Raw genomic sequence first — 15863 nt, 5'->3', positions numbered from 1 at the left:
GTGAGGACACCAATCACTTGGCACCAGAACTCACTCACTCAGCACCACCCTGCCCCGACCTTGATCAGCGGAAAGGCACACCAGCCCAGCCCAGTGGAGAAGGCCACTCCAACATGGGGCACAGAGGAGGAGAGAGAGAAAAACATTCCACCCCACCCAAGAGGGGCACAGTTCAGCTCAGAACAGGTCTGCCACATTACAAACCAAACAAATATAGAGCAACCACCGAAGGAGAACACAAAACAGGCAGCAAGACAACAAAGTCACCAGCCGCACACCAGATGCATGGAGGCTGCTGTTGCTATTTCCTTCCTTTTCTGGAGCTGGAACGAAGGACAATTGTTTCTAAGATACCTGGGTCCCGGAACACTGAGATCAGGGCAGTACGAGTCCAGAAGGCAATCCAGTTGAAGAAGATGTTGCAGGACCTGGTGCACAACATTGTTCCAAATGAGCCATCTGCTGACATCATTGAAGAAATGCTTCTGCAGATTGTTGATGCCTTTGTTGCTGGTGTGGTTAGTGCTCCATGTAGCTGGCACATCACCACGGGTTAAACATGCTGAAGCCAAGGACAAAAACCAAAGCAAAAAACAAAGGAACAACGCCAGAGAAGCGAGAGGGGTCACAGCAGACAAGCACACAGCTGCCAGACAAAAAAGCAACACACTGCCAACGGTGCAAAAACGACCCCCCCTACAACCCTCTACAGTGGACCTGCATCAGTGGAAAGCCGCTAATGAGTCAAACACTGCAAGGTCGCACCGACATGGGGAGGAAGAAGAGAAGGCGAAAACCATCTCCCCCTCTTTAGCCTCCTGTTGTATTGGTATCAGATCTTCCATCACCACCCTGTCCGCGGACCTGGCCACAGGAACACAGGGGGCCCATAAGTCCAGAACAGAATACAAAGAATGAGATGGAGATTGGTCTTAATTGCTGACAATTGGTGTCTTGCCATGTCTGGGTGGGATCTGGAACCCGCTACCAGGAGTGGACCAGTTAAGATTGTGCACTGATTCGCGCCCGGACGGATCCCGATTTTGGCTTCTCTCGCTAATTATCTGGCGCGCCTGGATTTGCACCAGATGCAACACGGCTGTTAAACTGCACCCGTAGAGTAGGAATAACGTAATTTAATTGGCAGGATATGACAAGTGGGTTACTGCAAAGATCTGTTATTATCATTTATAATACATTTTACACCTTATGTGTTAATAATTTAGCATGCCTGGGGTACTTCAAGGGGTTCTGTGCATCACAGCTGAGCAAGGGTATATTATGTTGAAGGGGGTATGGTGTAGGTTTACCAGAATGTTACCTGAACTCTAAGGGTTAAAGTTTGAGATTACACAAAGTAGGATTGTATTCCTTGGGATTTAGAAGGTTAGGGGTGACTTGATCAAGGTTTTCAACATATTAAGAGGAATAGATGTGGTAGATAAAGAGAAACTATTTCCATTGATTGGGGAGTTTAGCATTTGAGGCATATATCGCCTTGCCTGCCTGAAAAACTTTGGGAGTGGAACATTTTCAATTACCCCATACTTACGGAAGCGGCCATCTGTGCTGAGCTCTTCACTAACTATAAGACACGTGACCTGGGAATAAGGCAAGGAGTTACTTCTATTGTATGGACTGATGATCATCCCAACGAACTGAGCTCCTCCACGTGAAAAATAATTCTGAAATGCATTGGAACCAGTAATTAGACTTGAGCATCGTAAAAACGTGGGAGTCATTTCACACATTTTATGCCATACAATTCTAGATATTGGACAAAGCCCAATGAGTAACAATGATTGTAGAATCAAACCATCATTTCAAGTGTTTTTGTGCTGGACTATCAGTGGTAACTAGTGCACTATGCTATAAACTACAAACATAAGCTTGAATATTCAGGTTGCTGTACATTCACATCTTAAACCAATTTTGGATCGAAAATAACCCATCATAGGTTTATCAGACACAATACTAAATAGATACAAGGAGCGATATCGTCTGTTTGCCGATTAAGGTTGGTGGAAGTGCAGCTGAACACAAGTTATGCCTATTGGAGGGATTTTTGTGTGAGCATTGCCAGTTTTTTGGAATCAGGATCATTTCAATATTTTCGGCACACTTTGGGTCCTGCACCTGAGACAATGGTTGGAGAAGGTGCAGAATATGGCTCTGGTGGACTCCAGAAGCCTGGTGCAGTTGAATTAAAACATTAAAAAACAAATTGTGGCAGTGTCATTAGCTGTGCAGCTGGCCAGCCACTGATTAATTGCGAAAGCTCTCCATTCTCATGAAATTTAAATGGCTCTGCCAACACCCACAGTAATGCTAAATACTGAAGATAAACTTGACAACTTCCAGTGGCGGCCATGAAATGAGTGGTTGCACATATGGTGGCTCCTGCCTGAGGACTGTATTTTTTGGCCCTTCTTACACGCTTTCCAGGGGTGGTGCAGGTGGAAAAGTGGTAAAATAGAAGGATTAGGACTTCTCCTCCGGTGGGTAATGTTGAAGTTACGAGACGAGGAGTGTGTCGAGCAATGGGCATTCTTTGGACCTGGTGCAGGAAGGAAAAATATGGCAAAGGGACCTGTGGCATCATTGCCTGCTCTGTGGTCGACAGACAAGTTGGTCAAGTTCCTACCAGCCAAATTTAAAAAGCAAAGGCAGGCAGTCACTGAGGATTTGGCGAGAGTTGCAGAGCCAATTTGGGCTGTCCTGGAGAGGGTGGAACAGTGGCTGGAGGTGAAGAATGCGGCGATCAGAAGGTGGAGGAGACGGTAGCTGATCATGAAGATCGAATTGCCTCTTTGGAGCAGAAATGCTGATGATGTTGGAGCGTCAAAATAAGTTGAAGGCCAAGAACGATGACCTGGAGAACTGCTCTAGGCAGCAGAATTTGAGTATCGTGGGACTGCCCAAAGGCATTGGAGGGACAGGAACCACAGAATATGTGGCCAAGGTGTTCAAGGGGTCACCGTACTACCAGAAATGCTGGTTAATGGAAGTGGTGGTGGGGGGTAGCTGCGGCTGGCTAATCGGGTAGGGGAGGGCGGATTGTTTTTGTTGGTTTTTCATGTCGGTGGGGGATAGTGAGCAAGGGGCGGTGGAGCTTTCTTTGTTTGGGATGGAAGGGGAGGGGGTTGCTGTTGATGAAAGTTTCTTTATGGAGTCATTGGATTGAGGGGTGGGTGGTGACAGCCATCTAGGGTGGGCCCAGGAACTGGGCGAGGTAGGGGCCTGGAGGAGTCCATTAGGAGTAGGGTATAGCTGATTGGGGGAAGGGGGAGGTGTGGTTTGGAGCGCCCCGACCAGAATGGTCTCATGGAATGTGAGGAGGCTGAATGGGCCTATTATAAGATCTCAGGTGTTCGTCCATTTAAAAAGTTTGACGACAGAAGTGGTCTTTCTGCAGGAGACTCACTTGAAGGTTAAGGACCAAATGAGGTTGAGGAAAGGGTGGGTGGGACAAGTATCCCATTCTGGGTTGGATATGAAGTGGAATCATGGTGCTTGTTGACAACAGGGTGGCTTTCTTGGCGAATGACATAATGGGGGAACCAGGGGGAAGATACGTGATGGTGAGTGGAAGGTTGAAGGGGCTTCCTGTGGTGTGTACACTCCTTCTGGAATGTTGTGGAATTTATCAAGGTGTTGGCGAGGGTTCCGGATTTACACTGGGTATACTTCTGCATTGACTTTTTAAATGATGGATAAGGCACTGCTTTCATGAGTGGTAGATCGGAATATTCAGCGACTGTCATATCGAACCACTCGCCACATTTTGTGGATCTGTGTGTGGAGAAGGGGGGAACTCAGCGATCGCCGTGGAGGTTAAATGTGGTATTGTTGGCGGACAAGGAGGCATGTGAGAGGATTGGTGCAGCTTTGGCCACATTTGTTGAATTCAATAAGAACAAGGAGGTCTCTCCCTCCACGTTCTGGGAAGCGTTGAAGCTTAGAAGAGAGCTCATCTCAATCAAGATGCATAAGGAGAATGTGGGGATGATGGAAAAATTGATGATGGATGATTGGTGGAGGCCATTTCAGCAGTGGATTGGCAGTATTTTGCCACCCCAGAGGAGGAGTTGTTGAGAGGAAAAAGCTCCAGATGGAGTTTAAATTGTTATTGACCGGGAAGGCGGTTGGCCAGTTGTGTTGGTTGGGGAGGGCGTTTTATGAGAATTTTGTGAGGAAGGTGCTGGCCACATTTCCGCAGTTACCGCCCCTTCACTGCTGGAAAAGTTTGTTTCTGAGGATGTGATAGGGGAGTGTAAGATCTCGGATACTTATGGGCAATTAATGGAGAGGGAGTAGGCCTCACTGGAGGAGATAAAGTAGAAGTGGGAGGAGGAGCTGGGTGGTGCATTTGAGTGGAGAACGTGGAGTGAAGCCTTGTGTAGGATAAACCCGTCCTCCTCATGAGCTCGAGTGAGCTTAATTCAATTTAAGTTGGTGTACAGAGCACATATGTCAAAGAGGCGTATGAGTGGGTTCTTTCCAGAGGTGGAGGACAGATGCGAACAGTGTTTGAACGGCAGGTGAACAACACACATATGTTCTGGTCATGTCCAAAATTGCCGGGATTTTGGGGGTCCTTTGCGGAGATTTTAGGGGTAAAGGTGGCCCCGAGCCTGTGGGTGGCGATATTTGGGATATTAGACGATCTGTGTGTGCAGGGGGAGGGAGGCTGAAGTGTTGGCCTTTGCCTCCCTGCTAACCCAGAGGAGGAATTTGCTAGGGTGGTGGGCTCCGGAGCCATCAATGGCAATGGCGGGGTGACTGACCCTGTCAGAATTGTTACATTTGGGGCAGATAAAGTTTGATGTTCCAGGTTCGGAGGAGCGATTCTACTCGAGGTGGAGGCTGTTCATCTCCTTCTTCAAGAGTTTGTAGTCATCTGTGGGTGTGTGTGTGGGGGGGGGGGGTTTGTTTTATAAATAAAAATCGGGGCATCTGTGGTGGTATGGTTGGTGGGGTGTTCATAATGAGAATTGTATAATGTATGATTGAGTGTTGTGTTTTGTAGCCAGTATCTGAACATACATGAAAAATGTACTTTTCTTTTTAAAATCTTTCAGGCATGAATGGTACTTTTTAAATTCTGGACCTTCACTGAGTTTGTACCTGATATTTAGCCTGAGTGTCAATATCCCTTAAGGATGGATTCGGATCAAATGCAGGGTGTGAATGGTACCATCCAACAATACTATAGCCTCTTCCAGCTAGGGCTTCTGATGCCTGTGTTTGTGATACTGGGTCCATCTCACACTGCAATCCTGTGCTTAAGCTATTACATGGCTCTGCGACACAGATCTGTAAAGAGGAAATAATCTTTTATTTAGTCATTCTTTCAATAGGATGTCAATAGAAATTTACCATCAGAACAGTTTTCCTATTGCCAACAATCTCTGTTAGTTTAACATTCCTATTTCAGCTATGTGTTTTTCATTTATTTGTCATACAACATTTGATCACTTGAATTTTAAATGAAGTATGAACTTTTCTGCCAATGTTAATGTTTAAAAAAAATCTGTTTACACACTGCTGTTTTAAGTGATGCAATAAATTAAAGTGGATCTAAATACCCCAACTTATTTCCTTGGCAAATGAAATGAAAGGGAGGAGGGAGGGGGGGGGGGGGGGGGGGGGGGGTTAAAGCGGGGAAGGTAAAACTAATCCAAAATTTTACTTACCTCTAATACTTTTTTCCCCGATGAATATCGCCCACCTAACAGGCCAATCACTTCTGCCATTGACACATGTGCATGCTAAACATAAAGTATACAGGATTATTACTTCTAACAGCATTCAGAAAACTCATGTATTCGACAAATTACCGCACACTTATAAATAATTCTGTGGTTATAGCAAGTTGCAGAAGTATTGGACAAGATTTTATGCTCCCCACCAGTAGGTGGCTTTCTTGATGTCTACCCATCCACTTCCAACCCAATTTAAACTTTATGGGGAGAGGGTGGCGTTGGGCAGTCCCACTACCTTTGGGCCTATAAAGTCTCTTGTGACCAATTAATGGCCAATTAAGGGCCTCATACCACTTGCTGCGGTAGAAGGCTCATGCCATACAGCAAGCCCAACAGCTTTAGTAGCATGGGCAGGTTTTGGTCATGGCCTCTTCTGAGGGTCCCCTGGGCCAATTGGAGGCAATCCCCCTCTACCTTCCGCCACCCCACCCTCTTATCAAACCCAGCCCTCCAACAAACTTATCGAGACCCCAACCCCAGATTTACCTGGGCTCTTTGCATGCAGTGGCATAGTGGTTATCATGGTGCTTCACAGAGCCGGGACCCGGGTTCAATTCTGACATTGCATGACTGCCTGTGTGGAGTTTGCACGTCCCTGTTGGTTACCCCTGGGTGCTCCGGTTTCCTCCCACAGTCGAAAGACGTGCAGGTTAGATGAATTGGCCATGCTAAATTGCCCCTTATGTGTCCAAAAAAAATAGGGTAGGTGGGGTTCCGGGGATAGGTCGAGGGCCTGGGTGAGGTCCTCCTTCTTGGTCAGTGCAGACTCTCGATTGGCTGAATGGTCTCCTTCCGCATTGTCGGGATTCTATGATTCTGTAGTGGGACTGCCTGTCTTCCCAGTAGTGGCTACCACCCCTGGTTGGTGCTGCTGGGACTAAAGTTGCCGGCCATCCTATTGGCTGGCAGATCTTCCATGGTGGGAAATCACCCTGAGAAAGGGGCTGAAGTCTTGCAGCTCCCAGTGACTATTTAGCTTGGGGGGGGGGGGGGGGAAATGAATAATTTATATAAGTATATCGTAAAACCAGTAGGACTTTTTCCTTTATTTAGAGTGTACTCATTCTTCCATAAACAGGCATCTTTTGGAGAGGTTTTTTTGAATGTTAGTTTTGTAGTATGTGCAGGTTTGCATATGTAACTCCTCACATTACAAATTCATAGACAAACCACTGTCACATCTTGGAGGAGATACAGGAAGGGAACAATGTGGAGAATTAATTACTTGTTAATCACAGGATTGTCTTAAGATGAATACTGCTTAAAATGGGGGGGGGAAACCTTAATAGAAAACAAAATCCGTATGCGTGGCTTGCTACAAGGTTGTAACAAAATTAATTTTTAAAACCCTGTAGAAGACTGAATACAAAAAGCGCAATGCACAACATGTTTGAAGGTTCACTTAATATATTTTGCATGGAACCAGTCAACCTGGATTTGATTCTGATTTATATTTTCGGAAGAGGCTGTCTGTTTTCATCATTATCTGAATAACATTGTGACTCAAAGTACATCTTAAGAATCCTTCACCAAACAAATCAGTTTGAAAGAGTCTATTGCGCAAAAATAGGCTGTTCAGCTCAACTGATCTACACCAGTGTTTATGCTCGTTACTTGCAATATAATTCCACTGAAATTAACGCAATTCACAGCCACAAATGGGCCTTAATATAGTCAAAGACAATGCCAACCAATATACTCATAAGTTTGGTGTTATTTGCAATATTTAGGAATCCAAATTACACTTAACCTTTTAAGGACTGAGTATATCTTCCAAGCCATGGGGAAAAAAGTTGTTTCCGTCATTTGAATTTTTTCCTCAAAAGTGAATTTGTTACACTAGTTCTAAGAAACCAGTGGGTAGAATTTAACTTTAACTACTCCGTCTAAGAATCACCAAGTGAGAATGCTGGAAGGAAATCAACTTGCCATTTTAGTGGGTTCATTTTGAACTCAAAGAGATGAGTGATTGATTGTATGGGTCATAGTCAGAATTATTTTACTGCACATAGTCTTTTGTAAGGCACCTTTTTCTACACTGAAGTCTTGTTGATTCTCTTCTATTAAGAATAAGAATCACCAGCTGCTGTTACATTCAACAACACAATCTACGCACAGGTACCATCAGCATTTGGCACAAATGTTTGAAGTGTTACTGAGAGGACCATTCTACTTAATGTACATTGGACAACTTGAGCTTCGCTCCCATGAACTTTACATACACACATTTGTCTCTTAAAAGCTTCATACTTTAGCTTTGTTCACAAAATGCATGACTTAAGGAGCATTTCATTTCATATATTAAGATGGTAACTTGTGAGCTATTGTCTTCAACTTTTGAGATATTTCTTTCTTAAACAATTTACAGACCAAACATTTACTAATTACAGTCGACGGGCTGACATTTACCACATTGAAGGCATTTTTATAAATATTGCAGCTTAAAAAAGATTAAGAGTTTATGAACTTATTTTGCATTATAGTGAATTTTAGGACACTGACGTCTGTATTCATCTGTCGTAATTTTTAAGCGCTTGTGACAATAATAGGGCAGAATTCTCCGTCCGTTCGCTGGCGGTGGGATTCTCTGGATGCACCGGAAACGCACCCCGTCTGTGGATTTCCCAGTAGCATGGGGTGGATTCAATGGGAATTCCCATTGACAGCGGCGGGAGCAGGGTATCCCACTACTAGCGGAAGGTGTATTGCATCCAGCTGCTGGGAATCACGTGGCTGGGAGATTGGAGAATCCCGCCCATAGTTCCTGCTATTATTCTGGGAAATATAATTTCCATTCCAATTTTACATCATTTTGCAAGTAGCCATGTATACATGTGCTGCAAGGTGAAAAAGAAATAACGTCTCTCTTGGCTTACCATGTCCATCACCAGCAATGCCTCTGAAGCTACCTTCACTTGAAATGGCTCCTGAAATGAAAATGACATTTACCAAGAGGTACACAAGAATTTTAAAAATGAAGCACAACAAATTAAAAGCAAAATCTTTATCTGAAGACGACAGATAAATCTCATACCGGTTTCTCTTCACTGAAGCAGTGGCATGGGATCAGCTGGAAAGGGTCAAAAGAGCTAAGGAGAGAAAATGATCAGGTCACTGAAAGAATGAGCAACAGTGAGTGGGGGAAAAGCAACATTTAAATAAAGGTCTGAATTTGATCAAATTCTGGACATCCAGCTATTTCCCATTGCAAGGGCTGAGCCTCACTGTCATAAATATGTACACCTGCAGACCCTGAAAAGCCATCGCGATGCATATTGCAGGCTCCAAGCCAGGAAACAGATAGATTCTTGGGAGGGGAATACTGCAATAATGGGGAGGGGAGAAAATGGAGGCAGATATTGCCCTGCCATACTGCCATAACTATCTTATTCTAGTTCAACCCGAAACAACAGCCCCGTTTCTCTTGCCCATTTAACATTTTGGCCATCTTCTGAAGCACTGTCAGGCACCTCCATTGATCCTTCACCCTGTAGGCTGCTGAAATTACATTAACTATTTAGGTACTTCATGAATTCATTAGAGCTCCTCCTGAGTTAGCTCAGCTCCCATGAAAACACCAAGGAAAACTTGGCTGTGAATGGGAAATAATTTCACAAGTTCACTGCTAGAATTTTGACTCTGCTGCTGTCCTCTTTCCACCAGGTGGATGGAATTAAAATTGGATCTGTTAAGTTAACTTTTATTGCTTCATTTCAAGTGTTCTAACAGAAACAGCTGCAATTTGGTTCATACACAAAAACATAGGGCGGGATTCTCCGGTTCCCCAGCCGTGAGGTTCTTGGTGGCGTGCCGTTTGCTGGTGGCGGGATTCTATCTTCCTGCCGCTTGTCAAAGGGATTTCCCATTGTAACCACCCGACGTCACCGGGAACTCCACGGGCTGGCAGGAAAGGTGAATCGCAACAACGGGAGAATTCCGGCCATAACACTTGCTATGATTGCACATAGCTTTGCTTTGATCCTAACAAAGGTTAAATCCTTCCAATTTTTAGCTACCTCCATCACACCTAAGAGACTCTAATAACGCTTTTAAACATTTTTAAATTGACCACAGGATTTGGATCCCAGCCACTCTTCCTCCCAAATTACAAGAAATCACCAAAAATAATTTTGAGCATTTTCATAGAATCCCTACAGTGTAGGAGGCCATTTGGCCCATCGAGTCTGCATCGACCCTCTGAAACAGCACGCTACCCAGATCCATCCCTTGCCCTATCCCCACAACCCCGCAATCCCATCTAACTTTTGGACACTAAGGGGCAATTTAGCATGGCAAATCCACCTAACCTGCACATCTTTGGATTGTGGGAGGAAACGGGAGCACTCGGAGAAAACCCACGCGACACGGGGAGAACGTGCAAACTCCACACAGTCACTGAAGGTTGGAATTGAACCTGGGCCCCTGGCGCTGTGAGGCAGCAGTGCTAACCACTGCGCCACCGTGCCGATAAATGTTTTCCACATGCCCTCAAAGTGTTAATGTAGCAAAAATATCCTGGCAGAAACATGGAGTAACTGTTACCCTTGACAACTGGAAACACAAATAACTAATTAAGATTAACCTTAGGATGTGCCACATCTCTACCCATTTACACAGGTCAAACAATAAAGCCAAACTTAACATGTAAAAAGAAAATATCATGATCAGGTTTTCTCAAATCAATACCTCAGTTTTGCGATTTTGAAATGAACCTGCTACTACAGTTCTTGAAGAGTTCATACCTCTTTGACTGCCGAGGGCCTCTTGCTGGTTTTGGAGGTTTGTTTAATTCTTCCTCATGTCTCCTGGCCAGTTCTTCGGCAGTGAGGTGCTAGAAATTCACAAAAGGTTTTCAAATTATCCAGTGATATTTGCTGAAGTTCGAATTTAGTAGTTTGACAGGTAGCCAAGCGGAGAACTGCAATCACCAATGGGCAACATGCAGGAAGACAATTAGTTCTCAAATATTTTATTCCATGGACCACTGAGGCAGGGTAAGGACCCCGAAGACCACCTCATGGTCCTAACCCTTTGATTGCCACCCCTAAAATGCTTATCATAATTACTGGGAACTTTAAATATTTTGCTTTGGATTGGCCACTAAGTTCAAAAACTATGTGCATTAACTTTTTAAAATTAAATATCACAAGTAAATTATTAATTAATGCCAGAAACAAAAGTATCTACATTTTCAGATGATAAACATCAATACAACCAGAGAACAGTGGCACGATTCTCGGTTCCTGCTGCTATAAATGGGAATTCCCATTGAAGCCATCCCACACCACTGGGAAACCTGCTGTGGTGGGCTGCTGGCAGGAGCAGAGACTCCCGCCGTCAGCAAATGGCCGGAGAATTCCGGCCCAGGTTTGTTTGAAATATTCTCATGTAATAAACTCATCACAATAATCTTCTGAGGAACTAGTACATGTATATTAACCAAGGAATATTAACAATAACATAAATCTTGCCGATAAGACTTCATTGTTGTTGCTCACACTAATGACGACTCATGCCGTGTACATGGAAGCCAATCGGGTTGTGTGATGTTACAAGTGGCTGGGATGATGATTCTGGGCTATCTCTTGTATTGCCTAGACTGTGGCATTGCAAGTCAATGGCTTGCATTTTGGACCAGCCTGCGAACCACCTGGAGAATCCTCACAGACCACAGTTTGACAACTATTGGGTCATGGCCTGAATTCACTACACCCTGCCCTTAATAGGGAAAGTTGAGCAGTTACAATCAGTCTAAGGATACAGGGTTAGCCATTTACGACTGAGATGAGAAGAAATTTCTTCACCCAGACAGTGGTGAGCATGTATAATTCTCTACTACAAAGCTGTTAAGAATTGGGAAATAAATGTCTGATGAGATCTTGAGATGAGGAGCAACTGACGGCACTGAACCAACGACATTATCTACAGCAGATCCCATTTTGTAAGAGGAATATCTATACGGTGTCATCCTCAAATCACTGCCTGATTTTCCACCACAATTCTCGTTTTTTAATACTAAATACATTTTCTCTAAACTTTGTATTGATTTAGATTCTTGCTTTGAGCTAGCTCATTACTTTCTTCAAATTGCAGATATGAAAAATAAACTTATTTTCCATTTTGTATAGTTACAGTAAAAAAATGTAAATGTTATCACAATCCCCAAGGACCACAGGCTGCTCTCCCCTTTGAGTGAGAGCTGACTGCTGGTGATTTAACCTGAGGGTCACCACATCTCAGTTGAGGGGCAAGGTGAGAAGGCGGGGCTTTCATGAATAACATTAGCAAAAGGGGAATTGAACCTCCGCATCACGAAGCAGCTATCCCGCCAACTGAGCGAAATAGATACAGTACATTATAAATAACTGGCAAGCCAATGCAATAGTGCACCACAGACCCTGGTGGATTTTTGTTTCAAAGCTGTTAGTTCTTTTTAAGACTTTTCTGTCGAAGTACCTCAAATGTTTGCCCTTCCAGATCCTTTGCATCACGCCAGTTTCCCCAAGGGTCTCGCACACGTCGTCTTCTAGTACGCTACAACAAATAAAAGTTGTCAGTGGATAAAGTGATAGCCAAAGCATTACCTATGTATATAATCATCTGCGAAACAAATGCTGATGGTTTACAGCTAACATAAGAACATAAGAACTAGGAGCAGGAGTAGGCCATCTGGCCCCTCGAGCCTGCTCCGCCATTCAATTAGATCATGGCTGATCTTTTGTGGACTCAGCTCCACTTTCCGGCCCGAACACCATAACCCTTAATCCCTTTATTCTTCAAAAAACTATCTATCTTTACCTTAAAAACATGTAATGAAGGAGCCTCAACTGCTTCACTGGGCAAGGAATTCCATAGATTCACAATCTATGGAATGTACCTTCCCAGAATTATGATTTTAATCTCCACAGTACGCTTTCTTCTTTAGCTAAGGTTAATTGTCTATTATGTTTAACTGCATTCAAGAGGTGGGCATTAACTGGAGATTCACTTTGCCTTTATAGACAGAGTGAAGCTGTGCTTGCTGACATCGGAGGTGTATGCTGGTTACCTGTAACTCTGTAATTAAATATTTATAAAAATGTGTGAAGATTGCCTCCAGTTTTATCTTTCACTAACAGGCTTGATGGAATTAGCAAAGGATGGTAACCTAGAGATAACCAAAGAAAGAAAACTGGGCAGAGAACTACAACCCTACCAGCCAATGTGGAAAATATCAGACAGCAAAAGTAAATTCCCAGGATACGATTACCCTCTGGTCCAATTGAAAAACATATGGTCATAGAGCTGTATGGTGGCACAGTGGTTAGTACTGCTGCCTCACAGTGCCAGGGACCCGGGTTCAAATCCAACCTTCAGTAACTGTGTGGAATTTGCACATTCTCTCTGTGTCTGCATAGGTTTCCTCAGGGTGCTCTGGTTTCCTCCCACAGTCTAAAGATGTGCAGGTTAGGTTGATTGGCCGTGCTAAATTGCCCCTTAGTGTCCAAAACGTTAATTGGGGTTAGGGGTATAGGGTGGGGGAGTGGGTCTAGGTAGAGCGCTCTTTCAGAAGGTCAGTTCATACTCGATGGGCTGAATGACCTCCTTCTGCACTGTAGGAATTCTCCGTCTATGAAGATAGTGATGCATTTTAACAAATAATACAGGTTACAAGGAGTTTTAATCCTGTGATTAATCTGTTAATCTTGGACTCTTAACTGTGCAGTATTGGATAAACTTCAACAGTATGTGGAAGAGATGGGTTAAAATGTAGGAAGTGAATGTTTAAAGTAGTGGATTGGGTGCCAATCAATTGGGCTGCTTTGTCCGGAATGGTGTTGAATTTCGAGTATTTTTGAAGTTGCACACATTCAAGCAAGCAGAGAGTGTTCCATCACTCCTGACTTGAGCCATGTACTTGATGGATAGGCTTTGGGAAGTCAGGAGTGAGTTACTCCCTGCAGAATTCCCAGCCTCTGATTTGCTGTTACAGTTCCAGTATTTAAATAGCTGGTAGACTTCAGTTTCTGGTCAATGGAAACCTCCAGGATGTCGATATTGGGGGATTCAGCAATGGTAATGCCACTGAATGCGATGGGTAGATTTTTAAGATTCTCTCTTGCTGGAGATGGTCATTGCCTGGTACGTGTGCAATTTAAATGTTTATTTTAAATAAATATTTTTATTCTCCTCCCTTTTCACATTTTCACAATATTTACAACATATAATTAGCAATAACAACAAATACAATGGCAATCCCCTAGCCAACAATCCCCTCATCCCATCCACCCTCAAACAGCTCTCAACATTTTGAGTGCAGTTTGAATGTTATTTGTAACTTATCTGTCCAAGCCTGAATACTGTCCAGATCTTGCTGCATATGGACTTGGACTGTTACAGTATCTGAGGTGTCATTAGTTTGGTGATGATAACACACAGAGACCACCAATTACATTAAGAGGTAAGTGCCTTGGATCTGAAGGTACGGGACAAATTCAGAAATATTTTCATTTTACATTTTGCACACCTTGGGCGCGATTCTCCGCTCCCCACGCCGGGTGGGAGAATCGCGGGAGGGCCGGACGAATCATGACACGCCGCCCTGGCACCCCCTGCGATTCTCCCACCCCCCCCAAAATGGCGTGTCGCGGAATCGGCGCTCGCCGTTTTGCACGGCGACCGCCGATTCTCTGGCCCGGATGGGCCGAGCGGCCTGACGTTCCCGACCCGTTCACGCCGGCGGCAACCACACCTGGTCGCTGCCAGCGTGAACATAGCGCGAAAGGCAAGTTTGGGGCCTGTGGGGGGTGGAGAGGGGATTGAGCACCACGGCCGTGCTCGGGAGGGGACTGGCCCGCGATCAGTGCCCAAAATTCACTCCAGATGGTTGAAGGATATAGTTCCCATCATTAGACAGGGTCAGACTAAGAGGGACACAAAGACAGGTTTAGGATGAATGTAAATAAGCGTACAAATTGTAGTGAATAAGGTTGGAAAGCTACAAGTACAAATAGTTGTTTGGGAACATGGTATCACGGCAAAAACAGAAACATAGTATAAAAATGACAAGGACTGTGTGATTAATATTCAAGGATACAACGGTGGGATTTAGCAGGTGCTTGATCAATGGGTGAAAATCCCGTAACGGGGGCAAAACATCGCGAGAGGCCAAAAACATGGTTTGCGTTGGCGAGATTTCAGAGTATGATCTTACCAGGCATTACCCAATAACGTGATCAGGTTTACGCCCAGGAATTGTATTAATTTGAATGCATTATAATGTACTTAGCGAGATTAAAGTTGAAACTTCAGACCTCAATGAATAATCTTCTCACCCACCGGCGCGATTCACAAGTCTGTGAATTACTATTGCTACCGGAACCAGGCGCATTGACTTCCAAGAGGGAGGAAGGAGGTGAGCACTCCTCTCCATCTAGAACCAGGAAGTTCAAGTGGACAGAGTCGACTGGCCAGCTTCAGAGAAGGTTGGGAGAGGCACTTGGTTCAGGGGCTTCTGCAATGGGGGTCATGGCTGGCGTGTGTGTTCTTGAAATCTACTGCCTATGTTGTATCAAACGTTCTCATAGAACGCTGTGTCAGTGTTATTCAAAAGATTCTTAAGAGTGCTGTGTTAATTAGCTGATTGAGGCCTGGGGGGTATGGTGTGGCTGTGGGGGTGGGGAATGAAACAGGCGTGTCTAATGGGTTGGATGGATGAGACCCAGAAAGAGAAGGCAACATGGTGCCCAGCCTAGGGTGTTTGGGATTGAGGTATGCGTAAAAGTTTTATGGAGTGGCTGTCCAGGAGTCTTAAGAGTGAAGGCCTGACAGTAAGGAGATCTCGGAATTTTGCAGCCTGAGTAAGAATGGTGCCCATTAACCTTGCTTATCCCGGATGCAGAAAGTAATTTAACATTGCCGAGATTCATGCTCGTCAGACTAATTGGTCAAGTGTTAACCCTTACAATGTCAGCTGCCCAAATTCTCAAAGTCAAGGATTGGGGTGAAAACACAAGGTTCAAGGATAAATGCCTGAGTGCAAGGAATTGAGAAGGACTGTGTCTGCAGATGTACCGGACCCCAGCAAAGAGGATCCATTAGCCCCCAAGGTGGACATTA

At 44.4% G+C, this 15863-nt stretch overlaps 1 protein-coding gene across 1 annotated transcript in view; it reads right to left on the bottom strand.

Annotated features, from left to right (window-relative positions):
- The window catches only part of mysm1 (Myb-like, SWIRM and MPN domains 1), a 122360-nt gene that overhangs the window by 30420 nt on the left and 76077 nt on the right, over nt 1-15863 (bottom strand). The window contains exons 11-17 of the mRNA XM_038794360.1: nt 12222-12299; nt 10508-10596; nt 8800-8854; nt 8642-8692; nt 5697-5771; nt 5128-5316; nt 1553-1685 (exon numbers count right to left, since the gene is read on the bottom strand). Of these exons, the coding sequence (XP_038650288.1) occupies nt 1553-1685; nt 5128-5316; nt 5697-5771; nt 8642-8692; nt 8800-8854; nt 10508-10596; nt 12222-12299 (670 nt within the window). The remainder of the gene's footprint in view (nt 1-1552; nt 1686-5127; nt 5317-5696; nt 5772-8641; nt 8693-8799; nt 8855-10507; nt 10597-12221; nt 12300-15863) is intronic.

Source organism: Scyliorhinus canicula, chromosome 4 (genome assembly GCF_902713615.1).
Source record: "Scyliorhinus canicula chromosome 4, sScyCan1.1, whole genome shotgun sequence".
Taxonomy (NCBI): domain Eukaryota; kingdom Metazoa; phylum Chordata; class Chondrichthyes; order Carcharhiniformes; family Scyliorhinidae; genus Scyliorhinus; species Scyliorhinus canicula.
Note: the sequence above shows the minus strand (reverse complement) of the source record. Positions and strands in the feature narration are given on the sequence as shown.